At 40.2% G+C, this 27,029-nt stretch overlaps 1 protein-coding gene across 1 annotated transcript in view; it reads right to left on the bottom strand.

Moving 5' to 3' along the window:
* The window catches only part of GYS2 (glycogen synthase 2), a 59,988-nt gene that overhangs the window by 24,914 nt on the left and 8,045 nt on the right, over positions 1-27,029 (bottom strand). Inside the window, 13 exon segments of the mRNA XM_049783889.1 lie at positions 1,296-1,416; positions 1,587-1,704; positions 4,047-4,193; positions 13,613-13,661; positions 13,663-13,709; positions 13,712-13,735; positions 13,738-13,794; positions 18,435-18,482; positions 18,485-18,544; positions 18,547-18,611; positions 18,938-18,981; positions 18,983-19,063; positions 19,065-19,123. Coding sequence (XP_049639846.1) covers positions 1,296-1,416; positions 1,587-1,704; positions 4,047-4,193; positions 13,613-13,661; positions 13,663-13,709; positions 13,712-13,735; positions 13,738-13,794; positions 18,435-18,482; positions 18,485-18,544; positions 18,547-18,611; positions 18,938-18,981; positions 18,983-19,063; positions 19,065-19,123 — 920 coding nt within the window.

Here is a 27,029-nt window from a genome sequence, read left to right as displayed (position 1 = left end):
TTCATAAAAATATGTCAAAATATGGGGCTGGAGAGATAGCATGGAGGTAAGGCATTTGCCTTGCATGCAGAAGGACAGAAGGACGGTGGTTCGCCCCCGAGCCTGCCAGGAGTGATTTCTGAGCATAGAGACGGGAGAAACTCCTGAGCACTGCCGGTGTGACCCAAAAACCAAAAAAAAAAAAAAAAAGTCAAAATAAATTCAAAATCCAGACAGAAAATATATTTCCCAGCATTAATTACCTAAGATATCTTAGAACTGCTACTGATATTAATGTATATGTCTAGTGTTTTTAAAAAAGAAAAACAAATAGAATCTAATATTAAGAGAACAAAATTAATTCTCTCAATATTTATTTAGGTTGACAATTAAGTGAGGGTTTAAATTTTATTGAATTAAATTTACTTTTGGTTTGTACTATTTTTCTAACTTATTCACATTCATTTAACAAATAAATAATTTACATTTTTCTTTAAATATCTTTGATATGCTCCTGGCATGTCTTTTGAGCCATAAAGTAAGAGAATAAATATATGCTAAATATTTTTGTTCTGGCAGTCACTGCCTGGATACTTTCAGTCTTGTGTAACCCAATCTTCTTAGAAAACATGCTCAGTGATTACTCCTGGCTCTGCATTCAAGAATTACTCCTAGTAACCACTGTACTATCACTCCAGTCCTGCTACTTGTTCTATGTCTCTGACCTTGCATGGTTCCTTATTAAGAAGAATCCTACTGGTGCTAAATATTCAGGCTACGTCATTCATTATCATCATTACTGGATTTTGAAAATGTGAAATTTCATTGTCCATTTGCTTAAATTCTGTTTTCTTTCAATTAGTTACAGATTCTTGTAATTTGAGTGGGGAGGGGAATGTTATTATATTATGCCATCTTAAAATACACCAGATACAATCTAATATGCTACACTAAGGATCTCATAACACACAAACCCTGGCATGTAAATTCAACTGGATAATGTGGTAATTTCAGTGTGTACAGAGACTGAGGCCATCTTGAAAATATATGGTCATTTTAACTCTTAACAACCACATTTATATTTGGGAACTATTCTGTGAAAGAAAGTCCTTTCTTTCTGGTGTGTGTGTGTGTGTGTGTGTGTGTGTGTGTGTGTGTGTGAGTGTGTGTGAGTGTGAGTGGTGAGTGTGTGTGCGTGCATGTGTGTGAGTGAGTGTGTGAGTGTGTGTGAGTGTGAGTGGTGAGTGTGAGTGTGTGTGCATGTGTGTGTGCGTGTGTGTGTGTGTGTGTGTGTGTGTGTGTTGGAGCTTTCTTACCCTCAGCAGGAAATTGAGTCTAGATAAAGATTCCAGGAAGATGTCTGCTCCTTTGTTGGAGAACTCATACCTCCCAGCGATGAAAAGAAACAAAGTCTTTTCTAGATCAAAGTCCAGATGACTGAAACCAAACAAAACTATTTCAAGAGAATAAAGTGATAGCAACAATATGTACAGTCATTATCTTTTAAGTACAGAGAGAATGAAATCGTAAACATTTACCTGTTTATCTACACCAGAAATTCTTAAAAATCACATGATATTTTAAATTTTGTTTTAAGAATAGCATACCCATAGAAATGACCTCTAACAAAATCTTGGATCTTGGCTTTGTACATGGCATGGAGATTTTGAAATTCATGCACTGCTGAAAATTTCTTAACACTCAAGCCATTTGGAGTAACTACATCTGGAAAAGAAAAAAAATCATCTTGAAAATTTCTTTGAGAAGGGCCAACTCCATAATACAACGGGTAAGGGACTTGTCTTGCATGCAGTCAGCCCAGGTTCAATAGAAAGCAAGCATCTAACTATGGTTCCCCGGAGTTCACCAGTAGTGCTTTCTGAGCACAGAGGAATAACTCTTGTGCACTGCTGAATGTTGCATAAACCTTCTACCTCCCGGATAAAGGAAATTTCTTTGAAAGAGAGTATGATAGAAAGCAATGTTTTTAACTATAAAATTAGATTTTTATTAACATTTTTATTTTATGACTATCATAGAATTAAAAACTCATAAAACTTCCAGTACTTTGTTGTGATAGGAAACAAAGAATCTTTGACAAAAATTACGTGCAGTTATTGGTACAATGAAACCATCTAATTAGTTTATTATTTTTTCATTTCTATTTGGTTGTGTATGTTCACCCTTGGCAGGGTTGGGACTATTCCCGACTCTACTCAGTATCTCTGTGATGCTCAGAGAGCCATAATGTGCTGGGGATCATGGGTTTCCTACATACAAGCATATGCTACATTTTGTAGAGCAATCTACCTCTCCAGGTACCATTCTACAATCTTGACAGCGGAATCCATTAAATTCCTTCAAAGAGCAATGGAGCAAGTGCTCTTATCTATATTTCCTGAGGCAGAAACTGAGGCACACAGCATTATTAAGAGATATATGCAAAATGTACTAGACTCAGCTATTTAAAAGCTGATATAGAGCCATTTGCAAGTAAAATGGATGGGTTTAAGAACATTATGCTCAGGGGTAAAAGCAATAGTACAGCTGGCAGGGTACTTTTAAGGGGTTTGTTGCTGGCACCACGAAATGGTCCCTAGCACTGCTAGGAGTGATACCTGAATAAAATCCAGGAGTAAGGCCTGGGCAATGCCAGTGACTCCAAACTAGCAAAATAAATATTATGCTGAGTTAAGTTAATATTATGCCAAAGGAAGAAAGATAAACAATATTAGTTGACTTACAAGTGAAGAAACCAGTCGATCATCAAAACAAAACAAGAGTAAATGAGCAGCTTCTGAAAAGTTTAGTCTAAAACTTGAGCATTGTATGTATCTCCATGACCTTTCTGAGCAATGAATTACTCATTAAATAGGACCAGTGGAAATAATGTTGGTTTCACACAAATTACTGGTATTTGATGAACTTCAGTTGTCTTAAAACATATGACAGTTTAGCTTGCTCACACAACTACACACACACACACACACACACACACACACACACATATACACACACCAAGTCACTGTGAAATTCCAATTCTATGCTGGGACACTTTGAGCCCAGCCCATATATTCAACAAGCTCAAGTTGAACAATACTATGTTCCAGTTAGAGCCTATGGTCTCACTGCAAATCTATTGAAGTTGAAAATTAAAATATATGTAAACATTGGAGAGGTAATACTAAATGTATTTTCCAATAAAACCATTTTGACATGTATCAGGTCCAGGCACAGTGGGAATTGTTGAGTTTATAGTGGCGAACCAATCAAATACCATTTCACCAACTCAGAATCTAATGTGGGAAACAAAGGTCAAATGATTTTTGTATGTTGAATTGTATCCATGTATATATAAGTAGTATGTAGCTCTATACTGCAGATTTATTAATTCCATCCTCTGTGCTAATCCATATTCAGCTTTATTTATTATATTTTCATGTTAGTGAGTGCAATTTTTCTCCAATCATGTTTTTTGGGTTTGGGGGCTATATTTGAAAGTACTTGGGGTTTACTCCTGGTTCTGTGCCCAAGGATGACATCTGACAGTGCTCAGTGGACCATGAGCAATGCTGAGGGTTGAACTGGGGTTAGGTATGTGCAAGGACAATGGCTGTATTCTCTCTGGTCCCATGCTTTTTTATTTGTTTTATTTTGTTTTGTCTTGAGGGGGCCACACCCAGTAATGCTCAGGGGTTACTTCACTCAAGAATCACTTCTGGCAGAAATCAGAGAACTAGGTGGGATGCAAAGGATCAAACTAGACAAATGCCCTTTTTGGTTTTTTGTTTGCTTGTTTGTTTGTTTTTAGTTTTTCAGGCCACACTCATTTGATGCTCAGGGGTTACTCCTGGCTAAGCGCTCAGAAATCGCCCCTGGCTTGGGGGTTCCATATGGGATGCCGGAGGATCAAACCGCGGTCCTTCCTTGGCTAGCGCTTGCAAGGCAGACACCTTACCTCTAGAGCCACCTTGCCGGCCCCCCTTTTTGGTTTTCAAACAAAAATTTCTTATGGTTGATGTCACTTGGAACTGACAGGTTGGTGAACACGAAGGGATAGTATTTACCAGGCTTTCGCTTCAGCATATGTTCTGCCTCGATGGCTGTTATTTCCGAAACTGTGGTAAACACATGGGCACAGTGGACAGAAGCTCGCTCCATGCAGTACCGGTGGTAGATCTGTCTTTCCCCTGCTTCCTTGTCTATGTTAAACTGTTAGAGATAAAAAAAAAATATGGACACATTGTCTTCTTCCAATCCTTCCACAATAAATAAATAAATAAACAAACAAATAAACAAAACAAGTAACACCTTTATGCTACTGGTTTTCATCAAAGCCATGAGTAAAAGAATTACCACCAAAGAAAGGTAATGTATGTTATTTCAACCTATCACTAAAATGCACAACTCCTTACTTATTAAAGAAAGTGTTGCTTCTTTGAGGTTACTTTAGAGCTCTCCAATCTACTTCACAGGAATGTGACCTTGGGCCACTTAATTTCTGCTTCTACATTATTCTTTTCTTGGGGAAGGAGGGCATAACTGGTGGTACTCAGGTATTATTACTGGCTCTGTGCTCAGGAATCACTCCTGGCAAGCTTGGAGGATTATATGGGATGCCAGAGATCCAACCTGGGTCAGTCGCGTGCAAGGCAAATGCTCCACCTACTGTTATTTCACTTCACCTCAACTATTTTTTAATTGTTCACCCCTCAAGTCAATAATACTCCACCTAGAAATAATCACTAGAATTTTACAATTTTTGTATACAAAATTTACTTTTACATATCCCCCCCAATTTTTTTAGAGCATATCTGGTGGCACTCAGGGATTACTCCTGGCTCTGCAAGGCAAGCACTTTACCCAGGTTCAATCCTCAGTACCTCATGATTTCCTAGGCATCACCAGGAGTGATTCCTGAGTCAGGAGTAAGCCCTGAGAAATTTTAGACATAGACTCTAAAAAGAGGAGAGAGAGAGAGAGAGAGAGAGAGAGAGAGAGAGAGAGAGAGAGAGAGAGAGAGAGAGAGAGAGAGAGAGAGAGAGAGACAGAGAAAGAAAGAACAAAGAACAAAGAAAGAAAGAAGAAAGAAAGAGAAAGAAGAAAGAAAGAAAGGAAAGAAAGAAGAAATGAAAGAAAGAAGAAAGAAAAAGAAGAAAGGAAAGAAAGAAAGAAAAAGAAAGGGGAAACAGGAAAACAAAGAGGGAATGAAAGGGAAAGGGAAAAAAGAGGGGAAGAAAGGGAAAGAAGGAAGGGAAGAGGGAAAGAAGAAAAGGAAGAAAGGACGAAGGAAAGGAAAGAAGGAAAGGAAGAAAGGAGGAAGAAAAGGAAAGAAGGAAAGAAAGAAGGGAGGGAGGGAGAAAGGGATGTAAGGAATGAAGGAAGACAGAGAAAGAAGGAAAGAAAGAAAATTTAAAAAGAAGCTTTAACCACTTAAACCCCCAACATCACTTAGTAAATGCTTGGGAATGGGGGGCAGTTAAGAGACTGAATGCCATGAGGTCTCATCAAGCTAGCAGTATCTGTGTTTAAAAATTATATAAAGGGGCCAGAGCAGTGGCACAGCAGTAAGGCATTCACCTTGCAAGCAGCTGACCTAAAATGAACTGCAGTTTGATTACCCACCCACCCCCGCCCTGCATCCCATATGACCTCCCATGCCAGGAGCGATTTCTGAGTGCATAGCCAGGAGTAACCTCTGAGCATACATGGTGTGGCCCCCAAACAAACAAATAAACAAACAAAATAAAATAAAATAAAAATTATATAAATATTTCTAATATATCAGTATTATATGTATCACAATAAAAATTATTAGAATTGTTAACATATTTCCAGGCTACTTTTCTCTCAAGCACATAAAGAAATCCTCAGAGACCACTGAGATGGATATTTTGTTTTCCTTTATAGAAAATCAAGGTCATATTTTGCTCAAAAATCACATTCCTGTTAAGACTCTTGGCAAAATCCCAATTTAATCTCAAATCTATCAGATTTTAGGTTTGCTCTCATACCACCCTTTAGAAAAATTCTTATTTGGGGACCAGAGCAGTGGTGCAAAAGGTAGGGCACTTGCCTTGCACCTAGGACAGATGCTGATTCAATCCCCCGGCGTTCCATATGGTCCCAAGCCAGGAGTGATTTCTCAGTGCATATCCAGGAATAACCCCTGAACGCCCCCCCCAAACAAAAAAATTAATTCTTCTGCCTCATGAATGGAGGGGGAATCAGGACCAAGCAATCATATGAACAATGAGTGGAAATAAAAAAATGATCAGACTCAAACACCAAACCCAAAGTCAACGACAACAGAATTGATACCAAATCTACAATAAGCTATACACAGCGAGGACCAGCTATACTAGCAGTTGGGGGGGGGGGGGCTGTGGTGGCAAAGGAGGGAAATGCTAGAACAGGGGTGGAAGGAGGACAACGCTGGTGGTGAGAATGGCCCTGATTTATTGCCATTATGTACCTTAAATATTACTGTGAAAGATTTGTAATTTACTTTGGTCACAATAAAAATTATTTTTAAAAATTCTTATTTTCTTTTAGTCATACACAGAAGTGATCAGCCTTATCCCTAGCTCTGCATTCAGAGACAATACCTGGTGGACTTGGGAAACTATGTGGGGTGCTAGAGATGAAATTCGGGTTAGTTGCATAAAAGGCATGTGTTCTACCTGCTGTATCTATCCCATTCTACCCTACCTTTACATCATATATACTCAAGCTCAACCCATGAGTCAATTATAGGTGCTACTGAATTCTTTAGTTATAGAGGAACATACTGGGGATTTATTAGAGTATGCTAAAGATTAGTTCAAGAAAATGCCAAAAAACAGTCTTTCATGACTGGGATTAATAAGATATTCTTTTGAAATGTTTTATTTCATTGGTAATTTCTGGGGTTATACTTGGATCGGCAAAAGTGGTTTTCAGGGGCTAAAGTGATAGATAGCACAATGGATAGGGCACTTGCCCTGCATGTAGCCAACCCTGGTTCAATACCCAGTATCTTGTGTGGTTCCTTGAGCCCCACTAGGAGTGATCCCTGAGTTCAGAACTCTATATGACTGGGTTTCTTCCTTTAGTCAAACTTTTGGCTCAATGTTTGTTGAGTAAGCAATGTCTTTTTATTTACTTCAAAGAGCTTATAGAATTATAATGAAGCAGGCAAAAACTATGCAGCCTGACCAAGTAAAAAATCAATCAAAGCAGGATAATGTAATTGTAGCTGAGGACAGTAAATGCATCTCTCATTACGTGCACACTTTTCTCTGATGAGAAAATCTCTCTGGACTTCGTAAGGAAGGCCAAAGACCAGGACTTATTTATCTTTGTATTTCCAAATTTATTGAGGTAAAAAAAATGGCATTTGGACAGGAAGTATTTAAATCTGGTTTTAGATTATTTTGTACTGAAGAACTAGGTGTCCCAAGGAACAAGTGCATACCATCATATAACATATGCAAGATATTACATCATCTGTGTGACTAGAGCAGAGGAAACAGAACATGGGGACTTGCCAAGCCCAGAGCACAGAGGTTAAGGTCAAGTTATGACATGCAGCAAACCCAGGTTTGATCCCTGGCACCATATATGAATCTCTGAGCTTCACCAGAAGTAAATCCTGAGCACAGAGCCCAGAGGAAGCCCTGATAACTTAGCCAGAGTCCAGAAATCTCAGAAGACAAAGCTAGGAACTCAGCCTTTGTACTGATTTTTCTGAATATGGTAAAAAAGGCTCTGAAAGGCTTATCCAGGGATAATTCTGAAGATGCAGAGGGAGGTGGATGGGAAGCAAACACAAAGTGTCTGTCTACAAAAAAAAAAAAAAAAAAAAAAAAAAAAAGAACCTCTGGAAAGAAATGAAATGTTTCCCATTTCATAGAGCTTTTGTGAAGAGCAAAGGAAGTGAAAAGATTAGAACAGTGCCTGGCACGATGAATGTGCTGGTAAATCTAGCTGTTCTTAGTTTTAGAAAGGGATCAACTTTCATAGATGGCATTTAGATGGGTGGCAGTTTTCTAAGCTAGAAAACCCAGAATGAAAGCTAGAGAAGAGTAGAGGTTTCATGGCCTAGAGCAGGGTGAGGGTTGGGGAGGTGTGTCTTCCTGAAGCAGGCACTGGACCCACAATGTTTTTCCTTGTGTTTGGGCCATGCCTCTTATCTCTGGATTTATAGATTTATCGTCAGGTATGCACCACATCTCTGACTTTGTAGAACACTTCATAATGTACACTATATAACATCTAGGTCATAATTCCAGCAATTTGGATATATCTGGACCTAGATCTTTGAAAGATGGTCTTACTTTCCTCCACATTTATATGAAAGAGGAGAGCACTATCTTTTGTCAAATTCAATGTGCATAAAGAAACAAAGACTAAGAGAATATATAAATTAATTATAAAAAACAAAAACTGTCCAGAAACAGGAAATGAAAATTGATGTAGCCTGACTCAAAATTTAGCCAGGAGGCTGACAACATGGCTTCTCCTTTGTCATGTTTAATGATGATGTTTAGCAAACATCCTTGCAATTTTAAGGTGGTGCTTAGAATAACAATAATTTGAGCCCTGCCACTCCATAGGAGAATGGAATCTGCAGGATCTGATGTGGAATGGACATTCACTATTGTTAACTTTGTTACTGTTTATTTTTAATATTTTTTATTCACTGGAAAACAAGATGCTCAGTTTTAAATGTTAAAAGTGTGGAAATTGCTTTGTTACAAGAAAACTAAGTGTGTATGCATACAAACACACTCACACACACAATCCCCTCCTCCTCAACTAGCCAGGAGGTCTGAATAGATAGTACAAAAGTTAAGGGACTTGCTGAGTATGGGGTCAAATTCCTGCATTACATATTGTCTCCAGAGTACTACCAGAAAGGGCTCCTGAACACTGTTGTGTGTTACCTAAAAATCAGCACACACGGGGCGGGGCGGTGGCGCTGGAGGTAAGGTGCCTGCCTTGCCTGCGCTAGCCTAGGACGGACTGCGGTTCGATCCCCCGGCGTCCCATATGGTCCCCTAAGAAGCCAGGAGCAACTTCTGAGCGCATAGCCAGGAGTAACCCCTGAGCGTCACAGGGTGTGGCCCAAAAACCAAAAAAAAAAAAAAAAAAAAAATCAGCACACACACACACACACACACACACACCTTAGTTACAGGAATAGCAAACGCCCTACTGCTGCGCCACTGCTCTGGCCGCTTTATGTAATTTATATATGAAATGGGAAACATTTCATTTCTTTCCAGAGGTTCTTTTTTTTGGTAGACAGACACTTTGTGTTTGCTTCCCATCCACCTCCCTCTGCATCTTTCAGAATTCTCCCTGGATAAGCCCTTTCAGAGCTTTTTTTACCATATCCAGAAAATCAGTGCAAAGGCTGAGTTCCTAGCTTTGTCTTCTGGGATTTCTGGACTCTGGCTCTGTTTAATCTTTTTGTTTTGTTTTGAGACCACACCCAGTGGTGCTCAGTTATCAGGGCTTTCTCTGGGCTCTGGGCTCAGGATTTACTTCTGGTGGAGCTCAGAGATTCATATATGGTGCCAGGGATCAAACCTGGGTTTGCTGCATGTCATAACTTGACCTTAACCTCTGTGCTCTGGGCTTGGCAAGTCCCCATGTTCTGTTTCCTCTGCTCTAGTCACACAGATGATGTAATATCTTGCATATGTTATATGATGGTATGCACTTGTTCCTTGGGACACCTAGTTCTTCAGTACAAAATAATCTAAACCAGATTTAAATACTTCCTGTCCAAATGCCATTTTTTTATCTCAATAAATTTGGAAATACAAAGATAAATAAGTCCTGGTCTTTGGCCTTCCTTACGAAGTCCAGAGAGATTTTCTCATCAGAGAAAAGTGTGCACATAATGAGAGATGCATTTACTGTCCTCAGCTACAATTACATTATCCTGCTTTGATTGATTCTTTACCTTGGTCAGGCTGCACAGTTTTTGCCTGCTTCATTATAATTCTATAAGCTCTTTGAAGTAAATAAAAAGACATTACGTATTCAACAGACATTGAGCAAAAAGTTTGACTAAAGGAAGAAACCCAGTCATATAGAGTTCTGAACTCAGGGATCACTCCTGGTGGGGCTCAAGGAACCACACAAGATCCTGGGTATTGAACCAGGGTTGGCTATTACAGAAATAGAATAGGGATTAAAGCATTTATCTTGCACAGGACTGACCATGGTTCAACCCCTGAATACCACAAGAAGTGATTCCTGGGCACAAAGCCCTGAGCACAGCTGAACATGTTCCAAAACCTAAAACTAATTTTTAAAAAGTGCCAAAATTTATCAAATAATAGTCTATGTTTTTGTTTTTGTTTTTTACCACAATCCTATTTGTCCAGAAAATTCTATAACCATCAATAAACAGAGGTACAAATAAAAGCTTTTAAAAAAAAATTAGTGAATTTGGAAATGTTTTTATGGGGGGGGTCTTTCAAAATTCATATGTGGCCACAAATAGTTTAAAGGAGCCAATGTAATAGTATGGAGGGTAGGGCATTTTCAAATGTAGAGCCTAGGTTAATTCCACACATCTCCAGATATGGCATAATGATAATAAATAATAATAACAATAATGCTATTATAATAGCTCATAAGTTTAAATTTAAAAAAATTTAAAAAGTACTTCCAGACTGCAGAGGTAGTACAGTGAGAAGGTACTTGCCTCTTGTATTCCACTGACCATAGTTTAAATCCCCTGTTCCACATAATCTCCCCTGAGCACTGACAAGATCACTCCTGAGTACTAAGTCAGGGACATCCCCAAGCACTCCTGGGTGTGCCCAAACCACCTTCCCAATACCCCAAAGCAAACAATGTGTTGTCAGTTAGCAACTTGAGTAAAATAGTTCTAATATTTGCTTTTAATAAAAGTGAGTGTCTTAATTCTTATTTTGCTCTATTGAGCAGGTGCTTCCCAAGCCCATTATTTGCCAGGGGAAGCTGAGGTCAGTTGCAATCATGTGGATCTCAGAAGAATCTAGCAAAAAAACAAAAACTCACCACTATTCTGGTGTTTCCCATCACTCAGGGGTAAAAATTCTTACTTTAGAGTACCTATCTCTTCCCTCTTGTTTTATTGTACTTTTGGGGTGGAGGAACCACACACAGGGATACTCAGGACTTACTCCTGGGCTCTGTTACTTATGGCATGGCTCAGAAGACTGTATGGGAAGCCAGGAATCAGTTACATGCATGCAAGACAGGAGTCCTACCCACTGCACTATCTCTCAGGCCCCACTTTCTCTCTTATTTCTTGAATAAAACCATTTACTTAAATCACACACACACACACACACACACACACACACACACACACGAATGATGGTTCCTGAGATTCAAGACCATCATCAGAAATAATTCTTTACCAGAGAATTCTAAGCTGAGCTAGGGTAAAGGGTTAGGAGTAATATTGGGGAGTCCTCTCACCTGGTGTCCAGTTCCCTTTCCTAGTCCATAGACAAGGATATACATCCATATAGTTCAATTCCCTCTAGGGTCACAGTTACATGGAGTCTCCCTGTATATATGCAGTTACATTTAGTCTTTTTCTCCTGCTAATTTGTCTTGTGTTTGTTTGTCTGACCTGCCTGAGGGGAACCCAGAAAGTAGAGGCATTTTCCCCTGAACCCCCAGAGTATGCTGATGTGAAATATTCAAGATGCCTCTTTAGTATTTTCTCTTTCAAAAAGTCAGAGTCTGCTCTTCTCCAGGAAGTGACTGTTGAGCTTCTCACAGATCACTGGTTTGCCCTTATTAGTATTCCAGCATCATCGTCCATAGGGAACTTCCTTGGTCTTGATTTCCTGAAGTCCTTCACGACTTTATTTGAAATGGTCTTATGTTAACATTTTTGACCTTTACATTGTACTGATATCTGATGTCTGAAAAGGAAAACTCTCATTTGGACCAGCCACGGCTTTGCACATGCTAAAGCTTGTCAGAAAGAACTTTCCTTTTCTTGGTGTCTTTGAAATGGTAATAAGCCTTCCAGTCACCATGATTTGAGCAATACCTATATTTTACGCACAAAAACACACACATTGGGGCCAGGGTAAAAAAAAAAAGGGGGGGGGCCGGGGTAAAAAAACCAACAAACAAAAAACACACATTGTTGGTGGAATCCTAAAACATTTCAACATGAAACATTTCTTAGAGATCTACTGTTCAGCTTCCTAATGTTTCTGCTAGTGAAACAGAATGTTAATATGCTACATTGAATATATTGGCAATATATATACTGTCATTGGCAATATATTGCAATATATATGTATATTGCATATATACATATGTATATTACATAGATATGTATATGTATATTATATACAATATGTATATTATATATTGGCAATATATATACTATTATAATAGTATAATAATATGTAACTATGGGCCGGGTGGTGGCGCTAAAGGTAAGGTGCCTGCCTTGCCTGCGCTAACCTTGGACGGACCGCGGTTCGATCCCCCGGTGTCCCATATGGTCCCCCAAGCCAGGAGCAACTTCTGAGCACATAGCCAGGAGTAACCCCTGAGCGTTACTGGGTGTGGCCCAAAAACCAAAAAAAAAAAAAAAAATGTAACTATCCTTAAAGGTACTCAAAGATACTTTTGGCATTTTGACTTAATAGACTAAAAGACGTGTTGTTTTGCTTTTTTTTGTTTTTTTGTTTTTTTGTTTTTTTTTTTAGCTGAATTAACTGATAGTAAAAGTCAAAAATAAATGACGGGTGGCCAGAGACATAGTACACGTGGGTAGAGTGCTTCCCTCTCAACTGACCAAGCTGGATTCAATCCTTGGCATCCCATATAGTCGTCCCCTGAGAACTACCAGGAGTGATTCTGAGTACAAAGCCAGGAATAATACAGGTGTGACTTCAAAACAAAACAAACAAACAAAAAACAAAACAAAAGAAAAAATGAAAAAAATACTGAATGATTGAGTCATAGAACCAGGAAGCCTTCTCAGATCATCAAATATAACTTCTCTCCATAGATCTACCTTTATTTTATTTCTTGTTTTCACATTACCTAGGATTGAACTCAGAACTTTCCACATAAAAGGGGCACATTCTACATACAGCTGAGCCACATCCCCAACACCCTATTTCTGTCTTTTCTCTAACTTGCTTTGCTTGAACCTTATAGAAATTCTCTCAACACACTTGCAAAGCAACTCGGAAAAGTCCATTCACTTGGAGACTAGAGAAAGACAGGCTCATTCTGCCTATTGCACCTAGAAGTCATCCCATCAGCTACTAAAGGAATGAAGTTGAGACCTCAAAGCTAACCCCAAGCCCAGTCTCCATAAGAGCCAGGTCTCTCTGTCCATCCAGCAACTTACTCCCACCATGCCCCTAGGATTCAGATCCTTTTGGGACACGGAAATGGACACACTACTGCACACAACCTAAAATACTGGATTTAAATCACTGTCCTGCTTCTGGAGGCTTTTGTCAGGAATATTAATAAACTCAAAGGGGCACAGCTGTCATCTAACCCAAAGATGGACATGTACCGATCAATGCATCGTCTCTTTCCGTTTCAAGGATCACAAAGGTGGGAAAGGGTAGAGGAGAAAAATCTGATTTACCCTTATCAAGATGATTGTAGAAATCGATGTTTGCTGCGCACAGATACCGCCCCCAACAGTGTGGCGTGGGTGGTAAAATTTGTGGCGATGGGAAGCTTCGGGCTCGAGACAGGATCAGTCCAGTTCGGCCTGCCACTCGTGGAATGAGCAATGACATGTTTCCCCATTTACATGATCTGTCACCTAGATCAGAAAGGAGCATTCAGGAAAATAAATTGGTGACATTTGCTTTTGCTAATGACTCCCAAACAATTGTTATGTCAGCAAACTAACAAAAACTATCACAGTTAATTTTATTTATTTGTTTATTTTTGGTTTTGGGACCAGAGCTGGCACCACTAAGAGGATACTCCTGGCTCTACGCTCATAAGTCGCTCCTGACAGGCTTGCAGGACCCATATGGGATGCCAGGGATCGAACTCATGTGCAAGGCAAATGCCCTACCATTGTGCTATCACCTCCTCCACCATAAACTATCACAGTTTAAAAGGGAGCTTAAGTATAAGGCATACACATTTCTGTGTGTTATCGGACCTCAGTGGAATTGTTGTAAAATTCATGTATTTTTGTTTTAATCCTCACTTTTAGGGCTGAGATTTATTTTTCTATTTGCACCTGGGAGGGTCGGACACCATAGTAGTATCCAATAAATATCTCAATGACTTGGGACTGGAGTGAATAAAGCAGGTAGAGCACTTTCCTGCACATGGCCCTACCCAGAGTTCAATCCATTACATCCCTATATTCTTCCCTGGAGCCCAGCAAGAGATGATACTGAGCACAGAGCCAGGAGTAAGTTCTGAGCACCTCCAGGTATGGATGAAAAGCAAATAAGACAAAGAAAAACAATGGCTGATGGCATAGCTTGGTCTGAATTAATACCTCTGTGCCATTCTCAGAAAAGGGTGAGATCGGACTATAGGCTGAAAACCTCTTGGACTATATTTTTTAGATGGGATTGGGCCCACCCCCACACACCACACTCCCTGCCACTTACACATCTCTCTCTCTCTCTCTCCTCTCTCTCTCTCTCTCTCTCCTCTCTCTCTCTCTCTCTCTCTCTCTCTCTCTCTCTCTCTCTCTCTCTCTCACACACACACACACACACACACCACACACACACACACAGCACACACTGGAAATTCCAGCAACACCGCCGCGCACCATCGCATTTTTTCCTGCCAGTTCCTCCACCAAGCTCCAAAATAATAACTAGTTAATAATAATAATAGTACTGGTTGTTGATATTTGTTAATAGCCCAGTTCAGGTTGATACCTCTGTGGAATCTCAGAATACGTGGGTACATAATCTCATTTCTGTGTGAAACACAACAGCCCACAACACATCGTACATCCTCTGACAAAAACAGCCCAGTTCCACAATTTCGTTTTATCAAACTGCCAAGGCAGCAAATTTGTTTCAGATTTATAAATCTTTGCACCCACACAACTGGAAAATGGCTCTGAACAATACCTAAAATTTTTATAAGTAGCATCAGCCACCAATGGCTATCACAGAAAATCTGAAGGGAACCTTTCATAGTAATCTACCAAACTCAGTGAGCCAAAACAGCTACACAGAAAGCTTACTAGCACCCAATCATCACCCAGGAAATTCTAAGACACTGAATTTAGTCACACCATGGAGAGGTATAACAATAATTTCAAATTGATCACTTGTGGATTTAAGTTTTGATCATTTTATTTTCCTGTGTTGTAACGAACAATATAAAGTAATTTGTTTATGACTGCCTAGAGACAGGCTCTGATGATGGGTGAGAAATTGGGAATACTATGGAAGGGAAGGTCAATTGAAAGGTCAATTGGAAAGGTCAAGTGAAATTGGTATTTGAAAATTTAATACCCTGAAACTATTGTTTTATAAACAACTTGGTAAATCAAGGTGTTATAATAAAAATAGAGAAAACCTCTATAAATAAATAGATATTCATTGATTTGATGACCAGTATTATGGTAAATACAATTTCTCAAGGTCGTAAAGTATCTTAGTTCAGCAACTACATGCAAACTGCTTATGTATTGAATAGCCTGTGCTTTATCCTCTGTCTCCCTTTCCACAAAACAAAATAGTACCACTCCCTGAAGATACACCTGAAATGATTGGATCACTGGATTTTTTTTCCCATTTATAGGCTTCTTTATATATCAGTAATAAAAGACTCCACATCTTGAGTCAATCTTATTTTAGACTGTCTGTTCCTTGAAGCAAAAAGATTTAAGCGTTATTAGAATATGGAATTGGGGCCTGGAGAGATAGACAGGGTGTTTGCCTTGCAAGCAGCGATCCAGGACCAAAGGTGGTTGGTTCGAATCCTGGTGCCCATTTGGTCCCCCGTGCCTGTCAGGAGCTATTTCTGAGCAGACAGCCAGGAGTAACCCCTGAGCACCGCCAGGTTGTGCCCCCCCAAAAAAAAAAGAATATGGAATTGAGGAGACCAAAGAAATAGTACGATGGATAAAGTGCTTGTCTAATTAACTGGCTGACCCAAATTTCATCACCAGCTTCCTAAGGATACAGGAATGGTTTCTGAGCTACAGAGACAAAGACTAGTCCTAAGTATTGCTGAATGTGGCACCCAAAATAAAATGAAACAAAAGAATATATAATTGGAACAGGTGATAGAGAGATAGTACAGGGTTTGAGGGTAGAGTTGAGAGAAGCCCCAAGCACTCATGCCCAAATAAATGTTTTACAAAATAAAATATGGGAATTAGGGAGTGAAGCGGGACTCAGAAATTGCACAAAAAGTGAATTTGTAATTTAGTAACACTCAGAGATATGAGGTCTAAATGAAAACCAGGAAGAACATTAAATTCTGCTTTAATGTTGCCTTGACTCAACCTTCCAGGAAGTTAATATTTACATTCCACTCCCCTAACAAATGCTTCCTTGGTGAGGAGTAGAATTGGTGATGCAAAACACTTGTGCTCAGGAAATATGAGCAGAGAATTGGAAAGTCTGGAGATTTCACCCACTAAGTGGTTTTCTCATTTGACATACATCAAAATCATCAGGAAATCTTGAGAGATACAGATGGTTGGGTCCTGAGAGAGTACAGGTTTGGACTCACCTAAGCAAGGTTTGATTTCCAGTTTCTTTTTTTACACAAGGGATGTTTCCCTTTACAGACTTTACTTTTGAGATAATTTAGCCCCACCATACTGATTTTTTAAAAATATGAGAGAAAGAATGTGTGAGATAGACAGGAAGAGAAATATAAGTAAATGTCTGTACCAGTGACAAGCAGAGGGAGAGAGGGGGAGATTTACTGGGGACATTAGTCAGAGTTTCAAATATGGTGAAGAGTAGTGTACATTATATGACTGAAATTCAATCATGAACAATTTTGTAACCACATTGTTTAAATATAGTAATTTTAAAAAATACTAAAAAATGAGGCTGGAGAGATAGCACAGTGGTTAGGGCAATTTGCCTTGCACGTGGCCAACCCAGACGAATGGTGGTTCGAGTCCCGCATCCCCCATATGGTCCCTTCGAACTGCCAGAAGCCCATTTACTGAGCACAGAGCAGGAGTAACCTCTGTAGTGCCATCGATTGTGACCCAAAAACCAAAACAAATGAACAAACCAAAAATATCTAAAAAGGGGGGGGGCAGCAGAGAGATAGCATGGACGGTAAGGTGTTTGCCCTTTCATGCAGGAGGTCATCAATTCGAATCCTGGCATCCCATATGGTCCCCCCCCGTGCCTGCCAGGAGCAATTTCTAAGCCTGGAGCCAGGAATAACCCTGAGCCTCTGTCGGGTGTGACCACAAAAACCACAAAAAAAATACTAAAAAGACCCTGAAGTTATATACAAACTCACATATTTACACATATACTTGCGCGCACACACACACATGCAAATGCACACACATATACCCAAATAGAGACAAGAGAGATAATACAATTGGTAAGGCACTTCCCTTGTTGTATGCAATTGACCCAGATATTTTAATATATATAAAATCTTTTTTTAGCACATGATTGCAAGCATGATTGTAGTTGGGTTTCAGTCATAAACAGAATACCCACCTTCACACAAGTACCAACATTCCCACCACCCACTTGCCCCTCATCCCCACTTTCCCAACCCTTGCCTATATTTGAGACAGCATTCTACTTCTCTCACTCATTAAACATTGTCATGATAGTTGTTAGTGTAGTTATTTCCCTAACCTGCCACCAACTACTCTTTGTGGTGAGCTTCATATTGTGAGACAGTCCTTCGGCCCTCATCTCTGTTGTCTCTGGGGATTATTACAATAATATCCTTAATTTTCTTAAAACCCATAGATTAGTGAGACTAATCCTGTGTCTATCTCTCTCCCTCTGACTTGACCCAGGTTTGATCTCTGGCACTACATATGGTTCCCTGAGCACAGAGCCAGGAGTAATACCGTGAGCATCATTGGGTGTGGCCCCAATCCTAAAAACAAAACAAACAAAACAAAACAAAAAAAACAAAACCCACAAATATTTCAAAACTATTCTATACGTCCTGAGATTCTAAGAATTTAAAATATCATAGGGAAAGATGCCTGTACATTTTCTCCCATTGATTGTCATCAATATATTAGGTGTTTTGTACATATCATTCAACATAAGGTAAAATATCAATAAGCATTATTGTATCTCGGTTGCAAAAACTAACATTAAAGAAAGGCTGGGCGTTCTTTTCTCAGACTCTTATGAAATCTGCTAGTATGCTCAGAAATGATGCCATCTCAGAAAGTTCTTAATTTAAAGACCTTGAAGCCATTTTTAGGGCAATATTATTTGCATAGCAATAATCTGTACCCTCTCTTAAGAACCAGGCCGTCAGGAGATCCAATATCAGCATATCATTGGCTCTCGGTCCTGATAAGGGATACCCACACTGCATGCTCCACAGAAATCATCCTTTCTCCACCCTGTCGAGATTCGAAGGAGTAGCCTATGTCGAAAAGTATCACATAAGGGCTCCCTTCTATCAACCATCTTCAAATTGCACCTGCCACATATAAAACAAAGCCACAAGGGACTATAAGTAATGCAAAAAAGAAAATGTTATTTATGCTGTGAAAGAGACACTTGACTTAGATGGAAGAACCCAGCAGCAGATCATTTCAGGATATACAGAAAAATACAAATCCCCAACCTTTTGCTGAGCCCAAACCTTTTTTATCTGTCTAGGCAAGGTGCCTTAAATGCACTTAAAATCAAGATGGTCCTCCAGAATGGTTTGTGCTAGTGAGTATTTATGCAAACCAAAGTTCCATTGGTGGGATGTTTCCACATTATGCAGTGTGGCAGGCTCTACCTACTGGCAACCATGTTTATTCATGTTCTCCACTGCTTGTTTGACAGCTCTCAGTGACCGGCTCACAATGCTCCACCCTGAGTCCCTTCATATTGTGCTCAAAGTAAGGACCAATCATAAAGAAATTGTACTCCCCATTCATCTGCAGTGGTTTTGGCTTTGGTCTGAATCACAGTGTAGATGCCCCCCAACTGTTAAAAAAAATATTTTTCAGCATTTGAGAAATGATTCATACCTTTCCCCCCTCAATTTTTGGAGCACACCCAGGGGTTCTCAAAGATAATTCTTGGCTCTGCACTCTGGGATCACTCCTTCTGGGCTTAGGGGACTCTATGAGATGTTGGAATGAAACCTGGCTTGGCTATGTGCATGGCAAGGGTCCTACTAATGTACTATTTCTTCCATTACTGTAATATTCATGAAATTTACTGAAGAAAGTGTGCAAATGAGTTCTCGAGCACACGAAGGTTACCTGAGCCTTCAGGATCCTCCCAAACATAACACAGGTGCATTGAACGAGCCCTCTTCTAAGGTTTGGGAAAGTGAGGTGAGCTATGGGTAGGCCCCTTTGCTCTGCAAACAAAAAAACTTCTTTTTGTTTTAATAAAAAATGTAATTGAATCACCATGAGGTACAGTCCAAAGCTGTTTATAATTAATTTCAGTCATTCAATGTCCAACAATCCTTGACCAATGCACATAATCCTACCACTAGTGTCCCCTAGATAACCCTTACCCTTGCCCTGCCTCTTCCCCTGTCATCCTCTATGGTAGACATTTTCTTCTCTCTCTCTCTTTCTCTTTCTCTCTGTCTCTCTCTCTATTTTTTCTTCCTTTTTATTTTCTTTTAGGCACTGTGGTTTGCAATATCATTACAGAAAGGTATACATCCATATCACTTTAACTTCTTTCAGCAACTATTAGGAAAAATAAGGTCATAAAATTTTCTTATTCATGGATGGCCATTGCTGACTAAATGAGCCAGAAGGAGAGGGATATACTTAGAATAATCACACTCATGTATGGGATAATAAAAAAAAGAGTATAGTGGCCTGTTGCAAGTCAGTCCTGAAGAGGTTTGACTGATGGAGGGATGGAGGATGAGGGCCTTTCTCTTCCAGCACGCGTCTGCCACCCCTGTCTAGCCGATGGTTCTGAGGTGAAACAGCGGGGTAAACAGCTCGCAGACAGTCAGACTTGTGGAAATATTAGCTTTATTCGGTGGACAAGATGAAGTCACAAAGACTCAGCCTCAGATTCAGCAAAAAAAGCCGCCCCCCCACCCCCGCCCCCCCCCCCCGCCCCCACCCCCCCCCCGCCCACTCCCCCCCCCCCCCCCCCCCCCCCCCCCCCCCCCCCCCCCCGCTTTCCACAGGACCCTTGTTTTTATCCACTCAGAATCAGGTACCACCCAGTGGTGGGATCAGATACCAACCAATGGTGGGAAGCAGGAATCAGGTCTAACTCTAGGGTGGGGGCAGATGCCAGGTCACAACCCTAGGGGTAGGGCAACAATCACTGATCAGGTTAGGGTCAGTAACATAATAATCCCCTAAAATATTTACATACACTACAGTGGCTAATAGCAATAGAGATGAGTTCCTGGGTACATAGCTTGATCAAAGAGCAGAGTGAGTGCAATTAGGGCAAAGAAGAAGATCACTATGTCAATGATAGTTGGAGATGATTGCTCTGGAACAAACAGACAAGTTCTTAAGAAACACCTAGCACATCATTATGCCTGATTTTTCGTGATGTGTCTAGATTAGACGAGCCCCATGGGTCCATCTGCAAGTTGGAAACAACCACCTCAAAATCCAGTTAATTCAGGGCAATGTCGTTAAAGGGACATTTAGCACAAAGCTCAGGGATCTCTGCTAGCCAAAGCTCACCGTCTTATGAGCACTATCAGAAGAAATGCCCCAAAGCAAAGAAGGCAAGTTGATGCCTGTTAAGCATGTTAAGGTGCTCCCAGGTTTCCTCTTTGAGTCCCCCAAATTGATCACTAACAAGGAAGTCCTGAAGAAGAGGAGCAAAAGCAGGAATGTTGGGACCAAAGATGCAGCTACGAAAGTGTCCAGGAAGGTGCCTGCACAGCTCTGAAGCTGCATAGTGTTGCTTTCATTGAAACAAAGTCCCAATGTGTGGGTGTGAGGTAATTGGGGGATACCTGTGCCCTCTTCAAGCTCTTCACACTGCAAAGCCTGGATTGTGAGTCGGACAATCACTGTCCCTTCTCAACCCCCAGTGGCCCCTAAGTGACTGATCAAGGGTCCCTCCTTTACAAGGTATCTCCAACATGGGATTGAAGTGGGTACACTCCCTGATCCTCGCATCAGACCCGGAGAAGCACGGACACCTTTTTACAGGGTATTTAATTCTTTCTCCTCTCATGGGAGAGAAAGTGAACTACCTTGAATCCAGAGTGCCTACATGGGGAATTGTTGGGGTGGGGGTTAAGCACGGGGAAAAGGCATGTGCACAGGGCTGTGTGTGACCCATGTGTCCTGAAGCAATGTCACCATGACAATGTGCAGTTGCCTTGAATGGAACTAATTAGTTATTCACCTCATTTGCCAGTAAGATCAGGTTTTCAGAGCCAGGGGTAGGGAGGGTTGCAGGACACTAGTGAAAGCCTGGCCTGGTCCTGCTAGAGGGTGATGTTTATGTAATTGCATTCTCTGTTGAAAATAGGAGACAGTTGAGATGCAGTTGTAGGTAGGAGTGGACAGGAGAACTTCTCTCTGCAGTTAGGCAGAGCCTTTCTTGAGCTGGCTTTTAACATAACTGATTTCATTTATTCACAGTCACTGTCTTGAGCATATATTTTGCCCATTAGCTACAGGGAAAGGGTTGTTTGATGCAATCTCCTAAGCTGAAATTCCAGAGCTAATACAGATTCTCGTGCCAGTCCTCATCTCTATTTCCAAGAACCTTGCTTATGAGAAATATGTGTGACTTGATAATCAAAAAAATTCTCCTTTTTTTCGAGGGGGGGTTGGGTCACACCCGGCACAACAGCACTCAGGATTTAATCCTGGCTCTGCACTCAGAAATCGCTCCTGGCAAGCTCGGGGGACCATATGGGATGCCGGGATTCAAACTGCCATTCGGCTGCATGCAAGGCAAATGCTCTACTGCTCTGCTATCTCTCTGGCCCCAAAGATTCTCTTTTTCATTTTTCACTTTGGCTTTTCTTTTCATCTTAGATAGAGAGTTTTATGGTCATTGAATCTCAAATTGCTTTGGTAAACTAATCTTCACACAATAACCTGTATGGATAATCACAGTTGCTGGTCATGGTAAAATTGCCATCTGCAAATGCCACCAGGGTGGGTAGCCCCAAACCAACCTACCAACCAAAAATCCCCCTCCCCCACCAAAGGTAAAAAAACAACCAATCCACTTAATGAACTATTCCATGAGGAAAAACAAGTTTAAAAAAATAGTTTGTGGGGCCAGAGAGGTAGTACAGCACATTTGCCTTGCCATGCGGCCAGACCTGAGATGGATGGGGTTCAATTCCTGGCATCCCGTATGGTTCCCCCAATCCCGAGTCTGCCCAGGAGTGATGATAAGCGCAGAGCCAGGAGTAACCCTCTGAGTGCTGCTGGTGTGGCTCCTAAACAAACAAACAAAAGTAGTGCGTAAGTGCAACCTGCAAAGAAAAATTTAGTTTTTAAGTATGAGAATAGAAACACAACCTTGGCTTGCTTGATTTCTATTGTTGCAATGCTAGAGGAAGAGGATAGTGTTGTGTAGTGCCCAGGAAAAAACCCACACAAACTTGCTCAGAACATAAGCCCTGGCTGGAAATGGAGAGATCGATAGTACAGTGGATAGGGCATTGCCTTGCATACCCCCAACCCATGTTCAACTCCCCAGCATCCCAGATGGTTTTCAAATCCACTAGGAATGATCCCTGAGCACAAGTGAGAAGCCCTGTGCACTGCCCAGTTAATTGCAAAATAAAAAACAAAATGAAAAAACATCAAACCTTGGGAATGTTTTTGTATAGGTGTATAAACTTTATTCAGACTCATTGTTTCAAGGGAACTATTTTATCAGATTCTGTAGGCACTTGGTTACTAATTCCTTATTCACAGTTATATTTTTGAAAATTCTATTATTTTATTTACAACACTGAATCTTTCCCAGAGATCTTTGAACACCCCACTTTTGTTAGATTATGTGTTTCAAGTTCAATACTTTTTTGTGGTAAAATAAAAAAGTGTTTCTACTAGCTAAGGATGTAAGGGGGGAAGAGAAATTTTTCATTAAAAAATCACTCTAATTCCATGGGCTGGAGACATAGTGCAGCAGCATGGCATTTGCCTTGCATGCAGCTGACCCAAGACAGACCTCAGTTCAACACCTCCCCGCATCCCATATAGTTCCCCGAGCCAGGAAGCAATTTTCTGAGCATATAGCCAGGAGTAGCCCCTTGAGCATCACCTGGTGTGGCCCTCTCCCCCCCAAAAATTATCCTATTCCAGAAATCCAAAGAAAAACACAGTTAAATCATTTGCTACTTTTCTTTCTATTTGAGACCTTGTTCCAGTTTTCAAATACCTTTAGGATGTTTATAAAATATTTAGGTCTATTAGGAGTAAAAGCCTACATGTTTTAGAAAAATTCATCCTAGAGGACTCGAGAGCTAATATCAAGGGTAGGAAGGACCCCTGCCCTGCAAACAAGACTGAACGAGATTTGATCCCCTATTACCTCATATGATCTTCCTTAGCCACTAGAGCACAGAGCCTGGGGAAGCCTGAGCATTATTGGGTATAGCTCAAAACAAAACAAAACAAGAAGAGCGGGCCCGGAGAGATAGCACAGCAGTGCTAGCCTTGCAAGCAGCCGATCCAGGACCTAAGGTGGTTGGTTCGAATCCCGGTGTCCCATATGGTCCCCCGTGCCTGCCAGGAGCTATTTCTTGGTTGGCAGTGTGAAAAGCAAGAGCCTGACCCCATGTACTATTTCTCCAGTCCTCCATGTATTTATACATCAAACTATTTTTCTCAGTTTCTTATTTCATTTAATACCTTTGGCCCCAGACTTCTCCATGAGTGCACTAATCATAAATCTGTGATAGGGCACAAATAAAGCACAATTCCTATTTTCCAGTTCGAGTATTATACAGAGATCCGACAATAAAGGTTTTTCAATGAATCACTGTTCCACCACAATGCAGGTCATTGAATTTAAACTTCACTTTTCAACATGTACTTTGTATTTTATTGATCTATGTTTTCCTGGAACTGCATGGGACCTCTCTTTAGTGTGAGAGTCTTTCATAAGAAAGGAAAAATGAAATAGCTACCATGGCACATAGGTTTCCAAGGTCATCAAAACACAAATTTTCATCTAGAAACACTACAGGTTTTTTTTTTGTTTTCCTTTCTGTTTTTTTAATACTCCTTTAATCTTCAAAATTACAAACATGTTTGCAATTGGGCCTCAGTCATATAAAGAGCAGCCTCCTTTACCCTGTGCAAACATTCCCACCACCAGATTTTGCTAAAATCAGAATTCCAAGTCAGGAATCCTAAAATCAGGATTCCAAAATATGGCACCAGTCCAAATAAGGGCAAATATAGAGATGAAACCATACTATTATTTATGTATGTATTTCTTTTACTTATTTATTTTTTGTTTTTGGACCACACCCAGCAGTCATCAGGGGTTACTCCTAGTTCTGTGCTCAGAAAATCACTCCTGGCAAACTCGGGGGGGGGGGGGCATATGAGATGCCCGGAACTAAACTCAGGTCTGTCCTGAGTCAACTACGTGCAGGGCAAACACCCTGCTGCTATGCTATGGCACCAGCCCCTGAAACCCAACTATTAACAGTATTGTAAAACATGATTCCTAAATAATATTTTAAAAAGTTGAAAGAATCTTTCCTATTTAGTGGGAGTGGGGCACACCTGGCTGTGCTCAGGATTACTACTGGTTTGGCACTCAGAAATCACTGAGTGCCAAAAAAAAATCACCTGGCTGTGCTCAGGATTACTACTGGTTTGGCACTCAGAAAGGAAGGAAGGAAGGAAGGAAGGAAGAAAGAAAAGAAAGAAAGAAAGAAAGAAAGAAAGAAAGAAAGAAAGAAAAGAAAAAAGAAAGAAAGAAAGAAAGAAAGAAAGAAAGAAAGAAAGAAAGAAAGAAAGAAAGAAAGAAAGAAGAAAGAAAAGAAAGAAAGAAAGAAAGAAAGAAAAGAAAGAAAGAAGAGAAAGAAAGAAAGAAAGAAAGAAAGAAAGAAAGAAAGAAAGAAAGAAAGAAAGAAAGAAAGAAAGAAAGAAAGAACGAAAGAAAGAAAGAAAGAAAGAAAGAAAGAAAGAAAGAAAGAAAGAAAGAAAGAAAGAAAGAAAGACAGAAAGAAAAGAAAAGAAGAAAGAAAGAAAGAAAGAAAGAAAGAAAGAAAGAAAGAAAGAAAGAAAGAAAAAGAAAGAAAGAAAGAAAGAAAGAAAGAAAGAAAGAAAGAAAGAAAGAAAGAAAGAAAGAAAGAAAGAAAGAAAGAAAGAAAGAAAGAAAGAAAGAAAGAAAGAAAGAAAGAAAGAAAGAAAGAAAGAAAGAAAGAAAGAAAGAAAGAAAGAAAGAAAGAAAGAAAGAAATTGCTCCTGGCAGGCACGAGGAAAGAAAGAAAGAAAGAAATTGCTCCTGGCAGGCACGAGGGACCATATAGGATGCCGGGAATTGAACAGGATCCAACTGGTGTTGGACACGTGCGAGGCAAACGCCCTACTGCTGTGCTATCGCTCCAGCCCAAACTTCCCTATTTTTTGAATGCTAAAAGTTACAGAGTTGGGAAGTCATATAGCTTCCATATATAGCTACTAATCTGATTGTCCCCTTCTATGGCACAGATGCAAACACAGTGTTCCATCACATGGCTATGGAACATCAGTCTCTGAAGCAGCAGGTCCATTGGAAAAAAAGTAAAAAGCACTAGTCAAGAGGGGCAGCAAGTGCTTGTGTTGCTGAATTTGTGGTAAATAGCTCTGAGAATCAGCAGAGTCCAGAGACTTTACAAGTTAGGCTTATCTGACACTGATTCTCTGATAAGAGGGCCTTCAACATGACTATCTCATTAATAAAGAAGTGGGAAATATGCACTGGTAAAGGGTGTTGTGTACTTTATGTCTGAAACTCAATCATGAACAACTTTGCAGTTGTGAAAAAAAAAACCCTTGCTATATTATGACAACCTGTAACCACGATGTTTAAATAAAGTAATTAGTTTTAAAATAAAAAGAAGTGGGGAGCCTTAGTGCATCTTTTGAAGCTCCATGCCTACCTAGCATGGATTTTACTGTAATTTGTGTGGTAAGTCCCTAGGATGACATAAATCTGGTAATGTATAATTTTGTTGTTGTTGTTGTTTGTTTTGGGGCCACACACAGTGATGCTCAGGGGTTACTCCTGGCTTTGCACTCAGAAATCGCTCAGGCAGGCTTGGGGAATCATATGGAATGCAGGGAATCAAACCCGGGTTGGTTCCAGGTTGACCATGTATAAGGCAAATGTTATACTGCTGTACTGCTCCGGCCCCTCAAATTCATTTTTGGTATGATGTTTTTAGCTCAAGAGGAGTATTTGGACATATAATCCCTCTCATAAATCAGGAGGTTTCAATGTGCTTTTTCAGAATAAAAAAGAAACCTCATTGCTTAGCATTTGCTATGGTTGGGGGTTTCAATGACTTGTTCTCTTTAAAGATTTGTGATGAATTTTTAAGAAGGTCACTGTATGCCTCAAAGTATTACTCCAGCTTGTTGGATTATTCAGTCTTCTCCCTAAACTGTTATGGCATATTAGCCTCCATTCTCAAACTTGATTGTTTCCTCTTTTACATGTCAAAAACCCACATGGGCAGGAAGAATTTGTAGATAGGCCCTTTATCTTTTTTTATATATATTTTATTTAAACACCTTGATTACATACATGATTGTGTTTGGGTTTCAGTCATGTAAAGAACACCACCCATCACCAGTGCAACATTCCCATCACCAATGTTCCAAATCTCCCTCCTCCCAACCCAACCCCCGCCTGTACCCTAAATAGGCTTTCCATTTCCCTCATACATTCTCATTATTAGGA

Source organism: Suncus etruscus, chromosome 11 (assembly GCF_024139225.1).
Source record: "Suncus etruscus isolate mSunEtr1 chromosome 11, mSunEtr1.pri.cur, whole genome shotgun sequence".
Classification (NCBI taxonomy): domain Eukaryota; kingdom Metazoa; phylum Chordata; class Mammalia; order Eulipotyphla; family Soricidae; genus Suncus; species Suncus etruscus.
Note: the sequence above shows the minus strand (reverse complement) of the source record. Positions and strands in the feature narration are given on the sequence as shown.